The 20,695-nt window shown below is 41.4% G+C and overlaps 1 protein-coding gene across 1 annotated transcript in view; it reads right to left on the bottom strand.

Moving 5' to 3' along the window:
- The window catches only part of alpk2 (alpha-kinase 2), a 99,305-nt gene that overhangs the window by 16,365 nt on the left and 62,245 nt on the right, over positions 1 to 20,695 (bottom strand). Inside the window, exons 7-11 of the mRNA XM_072573625.1 lie at positions 18,687 to 18,814; positions 18,552 to 18,587; positions 18,186 to 18,248; positions 5,593 to 5,864; positions 577 to 665 (exon numbers count right to left, since the gene is read on the bottom strand). Of these exons, the coding sequence (XP_072429726.1) occupies positions 577 to 665; positions 5,593 to 5,864; positions 18,186 to 18,248; positions 18,552 to 18,587; positions 18,687 to 18,814 (588 nt within the window). The remainder of the gene's footprint in view (positions 1 to 576; positions 666 to 5,592; positions 5,865 to 18,185; positions 18,249 to 18,551; positions 18,588 to 18,686; positions 18,815 to 20,695) is intronic.

Here is a 20,695-nt window from a genome sequence, read left to right as displayed (position 1 = left end):
AGTAGAGGAGGTGGATTCCACAGAAGGTTTCAAAACAGAAATGGATTTATATTTGTAAGGGATAAATTTACAGGCTACAGTGGTAGGGCTGGACAGTGGGACTAGCTGGGTAGCCAGTAAAGATACGATGGGTAAAATGACCTCCTTCTGTACTGTAAAATTACAAGATTCTATGTGCCATTAATAAGGTGGTTAAGAAGCAATAATTCTCCTTAATAGGCAAGTCACCACTAACTATCAAGAATTCGACTGCAACGTCCAGAACTTAGTTAAAAGATACAGGGAATTACTCCCCTTGTTGAGATAGGCCTGTCAGACATTGGCATGATCCTTGCTGTATTTGTTGCCATAGCCCATAATTGTTCAGGTCCCTATATTAGATTCCACCAAAGGAATGCAACTTATAAGGCACACTTGCACAGCAGCATATTGTTGGCAGCAACAGGATTTTTTATGATTATTCTCATTACAATGCTCACTTCAGTTTTTAGAATTAACATTAACACTAATAAATATTTAGCTTTATATCACAGTCAAGTGAAAATCTAGCCAGTTAAAAAAAACACATGTACTCACTCAGGAGCTTCCCCAAAGCCTTCTAATAATGTCCCCTCTGCAGAAAACATGTTGCCATATTGCCTAGCAGCATTCTGTACATGGCATTCCTAAAAATGAACAATAAGGTTGTTTCAGTCTACTGTAATAAAAACAGATATGTATCATCCTTGTGCTCTAGTTACAGTAATCATTCCTACTTCTGATACCTAATCAATCCTTTGATGGTACCTTCCAAATGTGCCAACTCTCGTACCCAGAAGGACAAGGGCAGCAGCTGCATGGGAACACTACCACCTCCAAATTTCCCTCCAAGGCCATTCACCATCATGTCACTGGGTCAGAGTCTTAGAACTCCCTTCCTACCCACCATGGACTGTCATGGTTTGAGAAGGCAGCTGAACACTGCCATCAGAAGGGCAATTAGGATTTGCACTTGCATGAACTTTAACCCTCTTTTCTTTCATGTACCTATCCAATCTGATTTTGCGTATTGACATTGATTCTGCTTCAACTAATAACCTTGGAAATATATTCCACAGCCTCAAAATTCTGGCTGAGAAAGTTTCTCCTTTACTCTGATCTAAATCTTAGATTTCAGCTGTGTTGTACTTTCTCCAAAATGTTAATATAGTTACTATACGGCAAAGTCAATCTTGCACCTCTAACTACAACCTAATAAACATCCACATAGACTTAAATCTGTTGGATCTTATAACACTTGATATCAATAGAGCATAATGTGGGGCATAGGGAGAGGGAGTTGAGCTGCAAAAACTTCAATGCACCCAAATCTACCCAGTGTGTTGGATTAAAATTGAGATATATGTGTCACGCCCAGTGAAAACATACCATATTCATGACTTTAAATTTGTAATCTATGTTCATGCAGAAACTTCTGAAAATGTCTTCATATTTAAAAATGGACATTGATGAACTGTTACAATACTTATCATGACTACCAACAGTTTGACCTTTGCTTATTTAAGATATACTAGCTCAGATGTTCCAGAAAATATAGGAGCAGAACTAGGCCAGTCAGCCCATCTTGTTTGTTCCATCATTCGATTATGGCTGATATGCTTCTCACCACTATTTATCTGTCTTCTCTCTCTAACCCTTCAACATATTATCAATTAAAAATCTGTCTAACTCCTCTTTAAATTTACTCTCTGTCCCAAACATCCACCATGTTTTGGGGTAGCAAATTCTCCCAAAGCATTGTGAATCTGTAGAATTTGCTACCCCAAAACATGGTGGATGTCTTTGTTTTAAATTTGCTACCCCTTATCCTAAGACTATGACCTCTCATCCTAAAATGCCCCACAAGAGGAAACATTTGCTCCACATCGATTTTATCCATATCTTTTATCATCTTGAAAACCTCAATTTGATCTTCTAAATTCCAGAGATTAAAGGCCTAAACTGTTCAATCTCTCTTCATATGACAAACCCCTCATCTATGGAATCATTCTCTTTTGAACTGCCTCCAATGCCATTACATCTTTCCTCAAATAAGGGGACCAAAACTATGCACATACTCCAGGTGCAATCTCACAAATGCCTTGTATAGTTGCAACAATACTTCCTTACCCTTATATTGTATTCCTTTCGGTATAAAAGCCAACATTTCATTTGATTTCTTTATTAGCTGCTGCACCTGCATGCTAGTTTCCTGTGACTCATGAACGAGGACACCCAGATCCTGGAGCACCCTGAAGTCTCTCCCTGTTTAAATAATAGGTTGCTTTCCTATTTTCTTTGACCCAAATGCATGACCTCACACTTATCAGCATTAAAATCAATCTGCCACATTTTGTCTCACTCTTCTAACCTATCTTTATCCATGTTTAAGGTTCTTATTTTCTCATTACAATGTACCATTCTACCTATTTTTGTGTCATCTGCAAATTCGGCTATAAAGCCTTCTATCCCTGTGTCCAAGTCACTAATTTAGATTGTAACTAGCTGGGGCCCAAGGATCAAACCCTTTGGCACCCCACTAATTACATCTTGCCACCCAGAATAAAACCCATTTATCACAACTCTCCATCTTCTGTCCATCGGCCAATCATCTATCCAAACTAATAAATTACCCCCTAATCCCATATGATCCAACCTTGTGGAATTAACCTTTTGTGTGGCACCTTATCAAATGCCTTCTGGAGTCCCAGATATATTACATCTACAGGACCCCCATTATCCACTTTGCTTGTTACATCTTTGAAGAACTCTGGCAAGTTAGTCAAACTTGATTTGCTCTTCATAAAACCATGCTGATGGATAGCAGTTTGATTTTCCCAGTTTCCTGATATTGCTGTCTTGATAACTGATTGAAACAGTTTTCCAACAAGAGATGTTAAAGTAACTGGTTTGTAATTTCCCACATAATTCTTCCCAGCCCCCCCCCCCCCCCTTTTGTATAAGGGCATTACATTAGCCTTTTCCAATTCATTGGGATCTTTCCCATGTCGAGGGAATTTGGAAATATTGTAACCAATGGATCCACTAAATCTGCTGCCACTTCTTTTAATACCCTAGGATGTAAGCCATCAGGCCTAGGGCATTTGTCTGCCCTCAATCCTAATAGTCTGCTGAGTACCTTTTCCCTATCGATGTTGATAGTTCTAAGTTCTACCCTTTCTATAACCTCTGACTTGCCTGTTCCAGTAGGAATGGCACTATTGTCCTCCACCCTGATAACTGAGGCAAAGTATTGATTCAGCATCTTGGCCACCTCAGTGTTCCCCACTATTAACTCTCCGGCTTCATCTTCCAAGGGACCAACATTTACCTTAGTGACTCTCTTCCTTTATATATCAATAGAAGCTTTTGCTTTCCTTTTTGATATTTTGTACCACTTTTATTTTGTAATTTACTTTAGCTCCTTTTGTTAATTTTTACGTATCCCTTTGTTTATGTTTGAACGCTTCCCAATCTTCCAGCTTGCAACTTGCCTATGCAATATGGTACACCTCAGTTTTTGAGTTTATATAGTCCTTGACCTCCTTTTTAGCTACGGAGGTTTTTTTACACCCACCCCCACCCCAACCATCTTTCTTTCTCACTGGGATATATTTTAGTTGTGAGGAATTGAGTAGCTTCTTAAACAACCGCCATTCGTCATCCGTTGACTAACCTTTTTGCCTTCTTGCCCAATCAACTTGTGCTAAACTTGTCCTCATGCATATGTAATTTCCTTTGTTTAATTCCAGAACACTAGTGTGGGATTCCACTTTTTCACCCCCCCAACCCGAATTTTGAATTCTATCATACTATGGTCACTACTTCCTAGAGGATCCTTAATATGATGTCATCAAAATCTCTCCTCAAATCTAGAGCAATATGCTCCCTGGTTAGTTCCACAACATACTGCTCCAAGAAACAATCTTTAATACATTCAATGAACTCTGCCTCCAGACTACCTTTGCCAATTTGATTCTTCCAATTCCATGTTAAAATCACCCACGGTTATTGCTGTACCTTTCTTGCAAACCTTTAATATTTTCTGGTTTATACTGTGCCCCACTGTAGAACCACTGTTTGTAGACCTATAGGTTACTCTTAAGAAGTACTTCTTCCCTTTGCTATTTCTACCCAGACTTATTCCACATCTTGATCTCCCGTGCTTATGTAATTTCTCATTACAACACGGATCCCTTCCTTCACCAGCAAGGCCTCACCACCTTCTTTTCTTTTCAGTCCATCTTTCTGAAATGATAAGTACCCTTGGATATTCAATTCCCAGATCTGGGCTCCTTGCAACCATGTCTCAGTAATCGCTATCAAACCTTACCCTTTTGTTTCTATTTGCAGCATTAACTCATTAATTTTGTTTTCAATGCTTCATACAAAGCTTTTAAATTTGATCTATTCATCTACTGAAGTACTCATCATTATCCCATTTCATACTAAGACCTTTCAGTTAAGCCCTTGCAGATGAGCAACACCAGTTTCAATCATGTGTTTATTTAAGACTAAGGCAGTGGCTGTAAGAAAAAAAAACTAAAAGCTGTAAGAATATTGGCAATGACAAAGCTATGCCATTTTTGCCTCTTAAGGATGGGGAGGATGTAAAGGCTTTAAAAACCCTCTTAGCTTGATTTCAAAATTCTGAGTCTATCTGTAAAAAAAATTAGAACTCCTGATAAAAAAGCCACACTTGCTTAACTTTATGATCTGTTGAAGATTCATCTCTTCAATTGGTACTTCAAAATTGCACTGGGGTCCTATTGACATCATTCACTGAATTTCACAGTTCAATAAGTGCCTATTTCAAGCAAGTTCCTGGGCTGCTCGCTACTAGGCTCCAAACAAAAAGATGGCTGATCCAGATGTTAACAGCAGTGGGGCAATGAGTATTGTGATGGCATTGCACAACATTGACGATCAAAGGGGATAGAAATCAATCCCTAATTATGTTCTGTTAAAGAAGAGAAACCTCTTTAGGAAAGGTCTGAATTAAATTCTGTGGAAGACAAAAATGTGCATTTGAGGCTTCAGACTTATAAACATTGCACAGACATGGAGATGGTGATGTAGTGGTAATGTCCTTGGCTAACTGGTCCAAAAGCCCAGGCTAATAGTTTGAAGACATGGGTTTGAGTCTACCAGGGCAGATGGTATTATTTGCATTCAACTTAAAAAAGACTGGAATAAAAAGCTAATTTACTGATGACCATGGAACCATTGCCAATTGTTGTAAAAGCCAATCTGAATCACTGATGTCTTTTAGGGAAGAAACTCTGCCATCCTTCACTGGTCTGGCCTACATGTGACTCTAGACCCGCAGCAATGTGGTTGAGCCTTAACTGTCATCTGGGTATTTAGGGTTGGGCAATGAATGCTGGTTTAGCCAGCAATGTCCACATCATATGAATAAATTTTTAAAATTATATAATACATTGCATGATTAATATTGACTTATTGACTTATTGTGTTTATAATATCATTCAAATTATTTATTAAAGCATTTTTGCATGATCTATATGGGATATTTCAAGGTCATGCCATCTTATGTCAATCTACATATTTTACCTGTACTGCCAATTGATAGTTCTGTTTTATGAGCTCGCTGTTTGCTTTTGTTCCATGCGAAATAGCATTGTGAATTTTTAAGACACACCTATGTCCAGAATTGAACAGAGGTAAAAGGCCATAAATAACTTTAGTCCTAAATGCTTTTCGGTGCAATCCTTCACCAAAATGTGACTTTTCTGTTGCAATACTGCCACACATCTTGACATCAAAATTGCACTCATTTGGGAGCTCCTTTTTGATTATGGGTTGTAATAATTCAATCTTCTCTCCTAAAAAATAAGAGTGAGAAAATAATGTTATTGTAGTCTGAGGTATTAGCTACGACACTGTGAAACCACTTGACTGACACCCCATTGCATATTACACATTCCTACCTGCCGCTGCCAGGGCACCATGGATGCAGCATATACCATCCACAAAATATAAAGCAGCAACTCACTGAGGCTCTTTTAACAATACCTTCGAAATATGCACATCTATCTCTACTGTCTAGAAGTATAAGGTCAACAGTTACATGACAACACCACCACAAGAGATTTCCCTTCCAAGTCACCGACTTGCAACAATTTCACCATTGCTTTCATGATCACTCGATCAAAATCTGGCAATTCCCGACCTAATAGTACTGTGGGTGTAGCTATAGCAGTTGGACTGCAGCAGTTCAAAAATAGTTCACCATCACCATCTCAAGGGCAATTAGATCCATATTTCATAAACAGGTCAAAACAAGACTGTGTTTTCAATGAACTCAAATCATCCCCAAGCAATAAATTTAGTATTGAGGAATTTGTGCTGATTTTACTACATATCTTGGGAATACAATGATACTCACAGACACTATAATATTTTTCCAAATGTGGTGTTAAACAAGAGAAACCTATCAGTTATGTTCTGTATTAAACTTGCATTTCTTTTCTCATCATGTTGGTATTAAGCTTGAACTCAGCATTATTGGAATGTCAGCTATGAACACACATCAAACGTTCAGTACCCAATGTGAATTTCATAAATTAACCAAGTGGCTATTCAGCAGTAACTACTTTTCTGAACATATCACTCAATATTTTGACTTATACCTGTAGATTTTCTAACAAGTTATGTTGTTCAGCATGCCTCTCATGAAAAAGCCATTAGAAACAACATGTCCAAGGAATCAACCCCATGCCAAGGCAATGATCTCAATGACTGTCTCCTTGGGCAGTAACTGGGGTAAGTAGAAACCCCTTGAGACTGAATACGTTTCAATGGTGAAAAAAATGTCAGAATCCTCCACATAAAAGTCAGAATTCAGATATGTGATCCAGGAAAGCTGTAGCAGTCTTGGCACTGTTATTTGACCAGCCGATTCTTGCTCATAGATTGAATTTGTTGGCAATAATTTCCCTGAACTCAATTTCAAGTAACCCTACCACCTAATGTCCTGATGGTGAGGTGGATTTTAGCTAACCAAGCAGTGCAATCCTTCGCGTATCTTTGTGCTGATGAGATCATATATAGAACCAATTGTATTCCAATCTCCAAGGCTTGGCTCCTGCCAAACAGCTGCCTAAACTTCCTGGATTTTGGCTGAATAAGAGTAAATGAAAATGAGTGTATTATTCATAACTTTCATTCAACATTTGAAGACAGCAGCATCAATTATATCTGGAATATAATTTAATCTCTGCCCCTGTCTCCCTTCAAGTCACCATCAGCAGTCTCTCAGATTCAAGGACGGTGTGTCTTTAGATGGCTTGAGGAGCCCAATTTAGGATCAACAGATGTTTTATAGTGGTGGCACATTGTTGCGTGGGGAAATGGAATTTGCAAGCCTGGGGTGGTTCACTTCTCCTTCCTTTGCTGCCCTGTTACGTGTCATGGTGGAGTCATTTGCCTTCAAGTGGCTGGTATCTCGATTGATCAGGACATGCCATGCTGAGCAGCTGGCAACTTTCTCCTCTCAATCCATGGACTAATGTCTCCATGTCTTAGGGCAGAACATTTTTCCCTTTTTACCTCTGGCTGCCCTTTCATGGTTAGCCAATGGAGAGGTGGGAGAAGAGACGCTGACAGAAGTGGTTTTTGGACATCTCAATGCAAGGCATTTTGAGATTTCTCACCATATACCAAATGTGTCTTATTAACTACCTATTCCTCCCCATGGTAATCCCCATGTTCAATTCTATCCATATCTTACCATGGGCTGTTCCAAGAGTAACTCACCACTCACTGGATATTCACCAATAGACCTGCATCTGTACCATCCAAGACATATTTAAAAGGCTGCTGCTCACCAGGATAGCACTGACATCTATTAGATTGGCCACAATAGCCTGGATAAGGAGTTCATAGAAAGTCTTTGAGATGGCTTGAAAATGTACCACTTTAAAAAACTGATCAGAGAGCAGATGACATAAAATTTCTTATTGTTTAATGTGACAGGATAAATTAATTAATGACATCAGAGTTAAGGAACCCATAGGTAGCAGTAAGAACAATAGTATCGAATTTTACATCCAGTTTGAAAGGAAGAAGGTTGGGTCTAAGACTATAATTTTAAACTTAAGAATAAATATGTAGACATGAAAGCTGACCTCGCTGAAGCGAACTGTCACATTAAGTTAGGGGATAGATCAAAAGAGACATAATGGCAGACATTTAAGTGGATATTTAAGAATACTCAGAATAGGATATTCCTATCGTAATGAAAGGGTGGCACGGTGGCTCAGTGGTTAGCACTGCTAACTTGCAGCACCAGGGACCTGGGTTCAATTCCAACCTCGGGCGACTGTTTGCATGGAGTTTGCACATTCTGCTCGTGTCTGCATGGGTTTCCTCCGGGTGCTCTGGTTTCCTTCCACAGTCCAAAGATGTGCAGGTCAGGTGAATTGCCATGGGAAATTGCCCATAGTGATAGGTGCATGAGTAGGGGAATGGGTCTGGGTGGGTTACTCCTCGGAGGGTCGGTGTGGACTTGTTGGGCCGAAGGGCCTGTTTCCACACTGTAGGGAATCTAATCTGAAAAGAAAAGTTCTAAAGGGAGGACTCGTTATTCGTGGTTAACTAAAGAAGATAGGGATACACCAAAAAAAATGTATATAACTATGCATCAGATCGGATGACAGATCAGAATATAAAGAACAGCAGACAATGACTAAAAAGTCAATCTGGTGGAAGAAATTACAGCATGAGAGGAAGCTAGGTAGAAATGTAAAAATAAAGAGCAAGAGTTTTTACCAGGTATTTAAAAAGGAAAAGAGTAAGTAAAGTCAGTGTTTGTCTTCTAGAGAAACTTAGTAAAATTAGAATCACAAGGGAAGTGGAACTAAACAAAGTATAATGTAGTCTGTAGTTGTAACATGTTAGCTATGCATGATGTGGAGATGGCAGAGTCAATACTGATGAAACAACATCATTATCAGTTAACACAGAAAAAAATGACAGATGGAAACAGTGTTTCAATATGTGCTGGATAATCACTTGTTTGAACTTAGTCAAAGCGGCTGGAGTTCCAAAGCCAAATGAATCAACAATTTTCTGTATGGATATAGAACAGTAAATGTGGTCATGAAAACAGATTCATACCAGATCTATGGTTATCAATAGTACCGGCAGTGCATCATTCCCGTCTAAGACTGATTTATTGAAGGGGTACTGGCAAGTGACAGTTTGAGATAGTTTCTTACAGCAGCACATTTTCAAGCTGACCAGAGAGCAGATTATGTAAGACTTGTTATTGGGTGATGTGACAAGGTTACTTAATTAATAGTCTCCGAGTTAAGGCTAGATAGCTGCTAGGTGGCAGCAACTCAATAGTATTGAATTTTACATCCAGTTGGAAAGAGAAGGTTGGGTCTAAGACTAGTATTTTACACTTCAATAAAAGCAACTTAATCAAGTGCTAAGGAAATATTTGCTTTTGTCTCTCCAAATGGATTATACCAAAGTTGAGTGTAAAATGATGGAATAAGTTAAAGGTTTAAGAAAAGTTAAGATTGTTTAAGGTTATAAAAGGGGAGGAAGGGTGAATGGATATAAGCCTTGTGTTTTGTTTTTTGTGCATCACATAACTGTGTTGAAGTGTATTTTTGAAACATCTTAAAAGGTTGCAGTCAAAGTAAAGACCGTACCTTTTTTAAGTTTTTCAGTGCTTTTGGTTGTGGACTGAAATGGGAATGGGCTGTATTAAAACCAAGGATTGGAAGGAATAGTTGGTCATTTTGAAAGCCAGTTATTGAAGTACATTCTAAGTTTACACTACTGTTTTGTTTGAGTGGTAGGAGAGACTGTTTACAGACAGGCTTGTACCAGACAGTGTACAAAGTGGGATTTGGCCAGCAATAGGTTGCAGATTGGTTTCTGGAGTTATGACCAGTTGAGGATAACAAAGGCCACCAGCCTGACAACAACTAGTTGATTGGCTCCTGTGCAGCTTGTGGGTGTGCACACTGGAACAAGGCTTTGGAATGCTGAACTAGCAGATGGTGTGTCCTTTTCTCCAAGAAAATACCTGAAGCCTGAAGAAAGCCAGTTTGTTTTCCCTCACCGGTTGCTGGGAAGCTGCTGCTTCAATCAGTACCTAAGAGACTTTGCAGTTAATGTACCAATAACCTGTGACTCCTGCAAAGAAGTGAAAAGAACTTGAGAGAAGATTGAAGAACAGAAAACCCTATGGACTGGGGCCATTAACCTGGAAATATATTCCCACCATTCATATTTTAATTTGTTTTGTCTGTATGTGCAGAGGATCTTTTTTGAAAAGGATTAGAGTTTTAACTAGTAGAATTAAATGTCAATGAATCAGAATTGTTTACCAGTGGGTACAATCTATTTATTTGTAATAAATTATAATTCCTGTTAAGTACAGTAAGCTGATTGTAGTTTTCTGTTAGCCTGGGCCTCTCTGACCAGGTCGATTAGGAAGTTTGCATTGTTTAAAACAATTTTTAATCTTTGTGATGACTCTAGGGAAAGTGGGGCTTGATTCCTAACTTGCTACCCAGTGAGATGTAACAATGTAGAGAATTTGTTTTTTTCTCAGTGTTGTGTGATGATGGAGATCTCTGCCTCAGAAGGCAGTGAAGACAGAGGTAGACTAAGTCTTGTTAGGCAAGGGAATCAAAGATTATCAGTGGTATTTGGAAATGTGGAACATGAAAAACAAATACATCAGCCATGATCTTACTGAGGGGCTCCTGTTTTATATGCTTTCATGTCTGCATGTGATATAATCTCAGGAGAAAATTCTGAGCAGTATCATGAAATCCGTATAATGTGGAAGCAGACTATTCAGCCCACACCAACACTCTGAAGAGCATCACATCCAAACCCCGCTCCCCCCCCCACCCACCACCTACCCCCCCCCCCCCCCTCCCCCCCAACCTATAACTCTGCATTTCCTATGGCTAATCCACACATCCCTAAACACTACGGGCAATTTATTGTGGCCAATGTACGTATCCTGCACATATTTGAATTGTGGGAAGAAATCCACATAGACACAGGGAGAATGTGCAAACTCCACACAGGTCGCCCGAGGCTGGAATTGAACCCAGGGCCCTGGTACTGTGATAACCACCGAGCCACCATGCTGCTCTGCAGTAGGGAGGTCCATAATCACTCAGGCATTGTAACTTTGAAGCCTGTCAACTACTGGCAGGTAAAAGATTGAAAAGGTTGAATAGGACCTACTGTTGAGGAAAATCAGATGTTACATCCTTGAAACAGAGGAAGCAAAACCCTCTTGACTATCATAGAGGACGTAACCTATTCATTGTGTGAATGACATGGGCAATGGCGAGAAAGTTGGGAAAATACAGTGAGAATGAAAAATGAGTTTCTTGACATTGGGAAAACAAAGAGCCAACTTTCCCCTTAAGGTTGAATGGCTAGTTGAGAGTCTCCTTGGTAAGTGATGAGGGGCCTATTTTCATGCCTTGATGCCTTATTAAGTATTAATCTCACACATTTATTTACAAGTTGCCATTTTCCTGCAGCTGGCAAAAGCCAGACAGCATTAATTCCCAACTTTGAAGTCTGAGTGACTGCCTGGTGGTTACAATCCACTGGCATCTATTCTAGACCTCTGCATTGGCCAACATTATCCAATACCTTAGGGCACCGTCAATGGACAGCAGCAACCTGCACTCTCAGTCTACAGAAGTTGGCATTGACAAAGCACCAATCTCACCATATTGTCATGATACGTCTTTAACTAAATTCTGTACTTCAATACTGCACTTTGGAGCCCACCATCACCTTACATTTCAATGCAGCTGGACTGTTTTGTGCACAGCAACAGGCACCTATCTCACGCATGAAGCAGGGTGCATTTCAGATCTCTTAGTTTGCTCTTTTACCACACACTCGCTTTGAAGTTACTTCGATGCTCACAACATCTCTGCCTTACCTTTTAGCACATTGCCACTTAATTCAGACCTCACAGATTCACAGTCATTCTCTCGTGCTTTGCCTTTTAGTATCATCTGAAAGCCAGGTACCTTTGATTTACCTGTTCCTCGGGTGCTGTCTGACCTGCACTGCTTTTCCAGCACTACTCTAATCTTGACTCTAATCTTCAACATCTGCAGTACCTGCTTTCGCCTACCTCCTCATGTATTCCAGCAATGATCAGTTAAGGGGGTGGTCATGTTGCTGTATGGCAAGATGCTACATTAGTGTTATGCCTACAGCATGTGCCAACAGCTTATGTGGCTGTATGCATTTCAATCAAGTTTCCACATCTGAAAATCTAAGGGGAGTCGTGTCCGGACCAGGCAAGAGGAACATAGTCAATAACGAGCCTGCATAAGCCAAGGCATCATCTGATCACAGTCCAGGGGCTGATCTTGGTCAGTAGGCTGCTTAATGCAAGCAGGGCCGAAGAATCAGGTCCATACATTCGAGGAGTGAGCCATGGGCACGTCCAATCAGTCCAGAGATTATTGCCAACATTATAGAGGTTTATAAAACCATGAGGGGCATGGATAGCATAAATAGACAAGGTCTTTTCCCTGCGGTGGAGAAGTCCAGAACTAGAGGGCATAGGTTTACAGTGAGAGGGGAAAAATGTAAAAGGGACCTAAGGGGTAACTTTTTCACGCAGAGAGTGGTATGTGTACAGAATGAGCTGCCTGAGGAAGTGGTGGAAGCTGGGACAACTGCAACAGTTAAAAGGCATCTTGATGAGTATTTGAATAAGAAGGATTTAGAGGGATATGGACCAAATGCTGGAAAATGGGGCAAGATTAGGTTAGGATATCTGGTCGGCATGGATAAGTTAGATCAAAGGCTCTGTTTCCGTGCTGTGCATCTCTATGACTATAACTCTACGTTAGTCAGCAAGCTGCACAGAAATCAGTTCGTGGTTTGGTCAGTCAGGGTTCCGCATTGTTCAGGAAATGAGACCTCTACAGTTCTTGGTGTTTGAACCTGAAATATCAAGGGGGGTTAACAGAGCTGTTTTTGGAAAGTTGGGCAAGTCAAGTGTGGGATTGGTAGCAGTATGCTGGGATGCAGAGATAACATGGGAGAGAGACAGGATATTGCAAGATAGGGCATCACTGACAGTCACTATGATGTTAGCTATTACTAATGCAGGACTGGCAACCTGAAGAGCTGGGCAGCCATCCAATCTTGCTGGTCATCAATCCCATGTCCAGTGATCACTGCCATCTGGGTAGGTTAGTGAGAACATTTGTAGGATCTGTTTGACAGCGGTTGCCATTTAATGTACAGTTTGTGGTGTGTCCAACAATACTTTGGCGGGTATACTGCTTAGGTGATGTGAAAGCTATGGGACTCGATGAGCTCTAAAATAGGTCAAGTGAAATCCCGACAAATTCACTCTCTCGGCGGAGCAGGTAACGGCTGTCTGGTGGTGTTTATTTTAAGTCACGGTATAGTCCAGTTATTGTTTTTTTAATGGTTAAAATTTAAAGTTTTTTTAAGCGTCTCGAGGACCCGGAAGCTGGTGTCACGCTAGCTGACCTGGGAAGGTGTTTTTTTTCTATAAAAGCGCGCAGCTACAAGCCTTTGGCCTCACTCTCTTGGCAGAGCAGGTAACGGCTGTCTGATGGTGTTTATTTTAAGTCGCGGTATAGTCCAGTTATTGTTTTTTTTAATGGTTAAAATTTAAAGTTTTTTGTAAGCGCCTAGCAGACCCGGAAGCTGGTGTCGCGCTAGCTTACCTGGGAAGATTTTTTTTCTCGAGAAAAGCGCGCAGGTGAGGAACCCGAGGCACTACAGGGGTAGAGCCTCCCACCCGCCCTCCTCATCTAACCTAAAAATAAGACCCGTTGTGGTAAGCAGGTAAGTGCTACATTTTGCTTGTTTGTTTCTTTAGATCCAGTTTTCTTTTTAAAGTTTACCTTTTAGAGGGATGGCAGCAAAGGCAGTGCAATGTTCCTCTTGCAACATGTTTGAGGTGAGGGAAGCCATTAGCGTCCCTGCTGATTACACTTGCGGGAAGTGCACCCATCTCCAGCTCCTCCAAGACCGTGTTAGGGAACTGGAGCTGGAGTTGGAAGAACTACGGATCATTCGGGAGGCAGAGGTGGTCATAGATCAGAGCTTTAGGGAAGTAGTTACTCCGAAAGTTATAGACAGATAGGTGACAGTGAGGGGGACTGGGAGGAAGCAGCCAGTGCAGGGACCCCCTGCGGTCATTCCCCTCAAGAACAAGTATACCGTTTTGGATACTTGTGGGGGGGATGACTTACCAGGGGTAAGCAACGAGGTTCAGGCCTCTGGCACGGAGCCTGTCCCCTTTGCTCAGAAGGGAAGGGTGGAGAAAGGTAGAACGATAGTTATTGGGGACTCAATAGTGAGGGGCACAGATAGACGGTTTTGCGGGGGCGACAGAGACTCACGTTTGGTATGTTGCCTCCCAGGTGCAAGGGTACGTGATGTCTCTGATCGTGTTTTCCGGGTCCTTAAGGGGGAGGGGGAGCAGCCCCAGGTCGTGGTCCACGTTTGCACCAACGACATAGGTAGGAAGAGGGGTGAGGATGTTAGACAGGCTTTCAGGGAGCTAGGTTGGAAGCTCAGAGCTAGAACGAACAGAGTTGTTGTCTCTGGTCTGTTACCCGTGCCACGTGATAGAGAGTCGAGGAATAGGGAGAGAGAACAGTTAAATGCATGGCTACAGGGATGGTGCAGGAGGGAGGGATTCCGATTTCTGGACAACTGGGGTTCTTTCTGGGGAAGGTGGGACCTCTATAAACAGGATGGTCTCCACCTGAACCTGAGGGGCACCAGTATCCTTGGGGGGAGGTTTGCTAGTGCTCTTGGGCGGGGGGGGGGGTTTAAACTAACTCTACAGGGGCATGGGAACCTGGACTGTAGCTTTAGGGTATAGGACCTTGAGTGTAGGGAGGTTAGGAACAAGGCATCGATCTTGAAGGAGGGTGCCGGTAAACAGGAAGGTGGCTTGAAGTGTGTATACTTCAATGCCAGAAGTATAAGAAATAAGGTAGGTGAACTTGCAGCGTGGGTTGGTACCTGGGACTTCAATGTTGTGGCCATTACAGAGACATGGGTAGAACAGGGACAGGAATGGCTATTGCAAGTTCCAGGGTTTAAATGTTTTAGTAGGGTCAGAGATGGGGGTATAAGAGGGGAGGTGTGGCATTGCTTGTCAAGGATAGTATTACAGCGGTGGAAAAGACGATGGAGGAAGACTTGCCATCTGAGGTAGTTTGGGCTGAGGTTAGAAATAGAAAAGGAGAGGTCACCCTGTTAGGAGTTTTCTACAGGCCTCCTAATAATCCGAGAGACGTAGAGGAAAGTATTGCAAGGATGATTCAGGAGAAGAGTGAAAGTAGTAGGGTGGTTGTTATGGGGGACTTTAACTTCCCAGATATTGACTGGGAAAGCTATAGCTCGAGTTCGTTAGATGGGTCGGTGTTTGTCCAATGTGTGCAGGAGGGTTTCCTGACACAATATGTAGACAGGCCAACAAGAGGTGAGGCCATACTGGATTTGGTTCTAGGTAATGAACCAGGCCAGGTGTTAGACCTGGAGGTAGGTGAGCACTTCGGGGACAGTGACCACAACTCGGTGACTTTTACTCTAGTGATGGAGAGGGATAAGTGTGCACTGCAGGGCAACAGTTATAGCTGGGGGCAGGGAAATTATGATGCGGTGAAGCATGACCTAGGATGTGTGGATTAGAAAAATAGGCTTCAACGGAAGGACACAAATGATATGTGGATCTTGTTCAAGGAGCAGCTATTGGGTGTCCTTGATAAGTATGTACCAGTCAGTCAGGGAGGAAAGGGTCTTGTGAGGGAGCCGTGGTTGAATAAGGAATTGGAATCCCTTGTAAAAGGGAAGAGGGCGGCCTATGTAAAGATGAGGCATGAAGGTTCAGTTGGGGCGATTGAGAGTTATAAGGTAGCCAGGAAGGATCTAAAGAGAGAGCTAAGAGCAGCGAGAAGGGGACATGAAAAGTCCTTGGTTGGTAGGATTAGGGAAAACCCTAAGGCTTTCTATAGGTATGTCAGGAATAAAAGGATGACTAGGGTAGGTATCGGTCCAGTCAAGGATAGTAGTGGGAAGTTGTGCGTGGAGGCAGAGGAGATTGGAGAGACACTAAGTCAATAGTTTTTGTCAGTATTCACTCAGGAACAGGACATTGTTGCTGATGTGAATATTGAGTCACAAGTGATTAGAATGGATGGCTTTGAGGTATGTAGGGAAGAGGTCCGGGGAATACTGGAAAGGGTGAAAATAGATAAGTCCCCTGGGCCTGATGGCATTTATCCTAGGATCCTCTGGGAAGCTAGGGAGGAGATAGCGGAGCCATTGGCCTTGATTTTTATGTCGTCGTTGTCTACGGGAATAGTGCCAGAAGACTGGAGGATAGCAAATGTGGTCCCCTTGTTCAAGAAGGGGAGTAGGGACAGCCCTAGTAACTATAGGCCAGTGAGTCTCACTTCTGTTGTGGGCAAAGTCTTAGAGACAATTGTAAGGGATAGGATTTATGAACATCTGGATAGGAATAATGTGATCAAGGATAGTCAGCATGGTTTTGTGAAGGGCAGGTCGTGCCTCACAAACCTTATTGAGTTCTTTGAGAAGGTGACCAAGGAAGTGGACAAGGGTAAAGCAGTAGATGTGGTGTATATGGATTTTAGCAAGGTGTTCGATAAGGTACCCCATAGTAGGCTACTGCAAAAATTACGGAGGTTTGGCATTCAGGGTGCATTAGAGGTTTGGATTAGGAATTGGCTGGCTGGAAGGAGACAGAGGGTAGTAGTTGATGGTAAAGGTTCATCTTGGAGTGCAGTTACTAGCGGTGTTCCACAAGGATCTGTTTTGGGACCATTGCTGTTTGTCATTTTTATAAATGACCTGGAGGAGGGGCTTGAATGCTGGGTGAGCAAGTTTGCGGATGATACAAAAGTCGGTGGAGTGGTGGACAGCGAAGAAGGATGTGGCAGGTTACAGCGGGATATAGATAAGTTGCAGAGTTGGGCAGAAAGGTGGCAAATGGAGTTCAATGTAGCTAAGTGTGAAGTCATTCACTTTGGTAGGAGTAACAAGAAGATGGATTACTGGGCTAATGGTAGGCTACTTGGTAGTGTGGATGAGCAGAGGGATCTTGGTGTCCATGTACACAGATCTCTGAAGGTTGCCACCCAGGTAAATAGTGCTGTGAAGAAGGCATATGGCTACTGGGCTTTATTGGTAGAGGAATTGAGTTCCGGAGTCCTGAGGTCATGTTGCAATTGTATAAGGTGATGCGGCCTTATCTGGAGTATTGTGTACAGTTTTGGTCGCCATACTATAGGAAGGATGTGGAGGCACTGGAACGGGTGCAGAGGAGGTTTACCAGGATGTTGCCTGGCATGGTAGGAAGATCGTATGAGGAAAGGCTGAGGCATTTGGGGCTGTTTTCATTGGAGAAAAGAAGGTTTAGGGGAGATTTGATAGAGGTGTACAAGATGATTAGGGGTTTAGATAGGGTTGACAGTGAGAACCTTTTTCCGCGTATGGAGTCAGCTGTTACTAGGGGACACAGCTTTAAATTAAGGGGAGGTTGGTATAGGACAGATGTTAGGGGTAGATTCTTTACTCAGCGAGTTGTGAGTTCATGGAATGCCCTGCCAGTAGCAGTGGTGGACTCTCCCTCTTTATGGTCATTTAAGCGGGCATTGGATAAGCATATGGAGGTTATTGGGCTAGTGTAGGTTAGGTAGGCTTCAGTCGGCGCAACATCAAGGGCCGAAGGGCCTGTACTGCGCTGTATTTTTCTATGTTCTATGTCCTATGTTCTAAGGAGGGACCTATCATTCTGCATTGGCACTCAGCTGTGCTGGAGGCTGCAGACGCTTTGCTTTCAGAGCTGGTAGATCCAATGCCATTCTACCCTGCACCCATACTCGTCAGAATAAACATTCCATGATTCAGGGTAATTTTTCATCGAGGGGCCTTGGAAAGTTCCTGACTCAAGCTTGATATTGAAAATATAGCCCCAAATTTCTACAACTAGACCTCTGACAAATCAATCTAAACAAGGCTTGTAGCGATTGGCATCATGTAGTCAATTCTGTCGACTGACCACGTTATAAAGTTTACAGACATCACATTATACATTAATATCTCACCTGTCCCTGAATCAGGGAAAGCATGGAGGTCATTGTGTTTGTTTGACTCGATGTAGCCGTGTCCTAGTTATTCAAACAAAAGGTTTAAAATCAACTAACTCAGGCGGCAGGAAAGTATGTAATTATTTTCCAGCAACAAACCACCATTCTTTGAAACGCTCTTATGAAAAATATTGTAAAATGTCAATCGTGCTTTGAACTCTATTAAACATAAATATTTTGATATCTTTCTTTATATGATACTCGGAGCTTTTTAAGACAGAGAATCAATGACATTGAATTGTATTCATTTGTAGTAACATATGCAATTGAAACATTTATCTTATCCAAATAAAATGTAATTTGTAGACTTAAAAAGGGCAGTACCTTCAACAACTTGATAACTAAGCAGCTCATTCAGAACTGGAGAATAAAGACAAATTGATTATCACTCCATGTGCACCACTTGCATAATTTTATTGTAAAACTATAAGCGGATATTTGGCACTTTTGTTCTGATACCTTCAGTGGTGAAGTCAAACTCACAGGACACACTTCCATACTTATTCTTCAAGGAGCACTGATATAACCCTCGATCTTTCATAGTAGTTTGTACTATTGCCAAGGAGACAGGACTGTCATCTCCTGCGCTATAATTTGAAAACAGTTGGGACGGTAAAGTTTGATAACTATAATTGTGACTGGAGGAATGGGTTAAAGCATGGAACGGAATGGATTTTGTTTTCATTGTTAAAAAAAATTGTCTTCATTATTAGACTTTATTTCTTTTCTGATTTTCTCAAATTTGTAGTTTTAGATTTTTGAACATAAATAAAGTTTTAGAAATGCTTTGAAGAGCAACAAATAATTTTCATAACTCTTTACAATATCACATCTTACAGTATGAACAATACATAAGCAATACTTTGGTTTAATCATTTGCACTCTTAAAGTGTGTCCTCTGCTAGTTTAAAGATCACAGAATAAAGATGATTAAGGCTCTACTCATGTTTTTAATACTACATTTCAATGAGATTAATTATAAAATGCATTGTACAAAACAAAACTATGCACTCTCAGCGCAAATGTTGTTAATTGTAGCTAAATGTCACTGCATTCACCTGTTAGAGATTTATGAGTAAAATATCAGACATTTGCCTTCCATGTAGCAAGTTAATTTACATGCACATGAATTTGTATGAAGAAAGGAACTACATAACTGAAATGTTTGGATCTGCCAGCAAGGTTGATTTTTTATTCACTCATGGTGGTTACTGGCTGGGCCAAAATTTATTGCCTGTCCCTAGTTGCCCTTGAGGAGGTGGTGGTTAGTGGTATTCTTGAACTGCTGCAGTCCACATGTCATAGATTAACCCACAATGCCATTAGGGTGGGAATTCCTGGATTTCAGAAGTGGTCATGGGTTTGGAAAGTGCTGTCTCGGATATTTGGTGAATTTCTGAAGGACATCTTGTAGATAGTATACACTGCAGCTACTGAGCTTCAGGGTGGAAGGAGTGGATGCTTGTGGCTGTGGTGCCAGTCAAGTGGGCTGCTTGGTCCTGGATGGGGCCAAGCTTCTTAAGTCAGAGCTACACCCATCCAACAAGCGGGAAGTATTCCATCACACTCCTGACTATAGGTATCGGGGCAACTTTCACACAGAGTAGCTTATGTGTGGAATGAACTGCCAGAGAAAGTGGTGGATGCAGGTACAGTTACAACATTTAAAAGACATTTGTATAAGTTCCTGAACAGGAAATGCTTGGAGGGGTATGGGCCAAGTGCGGATATCACTGATTGGCTGTGCTTTACCAGCACCACATTCTTCAACAATTTTCCACATTGTCAGGTAGATGCCAGTACCAGAAGAGTTAATGGGTTAATAATCCAGAGGGCTAGAATAATAATCCAGAGAATGGTCAACTGAAAATTTGAATTCAGATTTTAAACGCAATTCAAAATTGAAAGTGTAAAAATGGCCAGAAAGCTGTTGCATTGCTGTAAAATCCCAACTGAATCATTAATGTCTTTTACAGAAGGAAATCATTCTTAGTTGACCGTGGCACTGACTGGCAAAATGGAATGAATGGCCTCCTCCTATGCTGTCTATGTCTATATGTGACCCTGTTGCCCACACCAATATGGATAACTCTTAACAATCTGATGAAGTGGGCCTAGAAGTGAAAATATTCCACCTCCACCTTCTCAAGCACAAGTTAAGGATAGGAAATAATTAATTGCCTTATCAACAACGCCCAGAAGGTAAGAACATTTTAAAATTACTTCTGTACTTAGTAAGCAAGTTATATAAAATGCAATGTTTGGAAATACCTCCCCAACCTTAAGGCAAATATATTGAGTTGTCAAAAAGAATCATTAAAAATTAAAGCCCTTGAAATCAGTGGGCCAAGATTAGGGAAAAAACAGGCTTTGTGCTATGGTGGGCATAAATTTGGGGTGAATTCTGGATCTGCCCTATTTGCATTGGTCCTTTAAACCCTGTTTAATGAGAAGAGTTCCAGTTTAAT

The sequence above is a fragment of the Chiloscyllium punctatum genome, chromosome 1, assembly GCF_047496795.1.
Source record: "Chiloscyllium punctatum isolate Juve2018m chromosome 1, sChiPun1.3, whole genome shotgun sequence".
NCBI lineage: Eukaryota > Metazoa > Chordata > Chondrichthyes > Orectolobiformes > Hemiscylliidae > Chiloscyllium > Chiloscyllium punctatum.
This window is presented reverse-complemented; position numbering and strand designations above follow the sequence as displayed.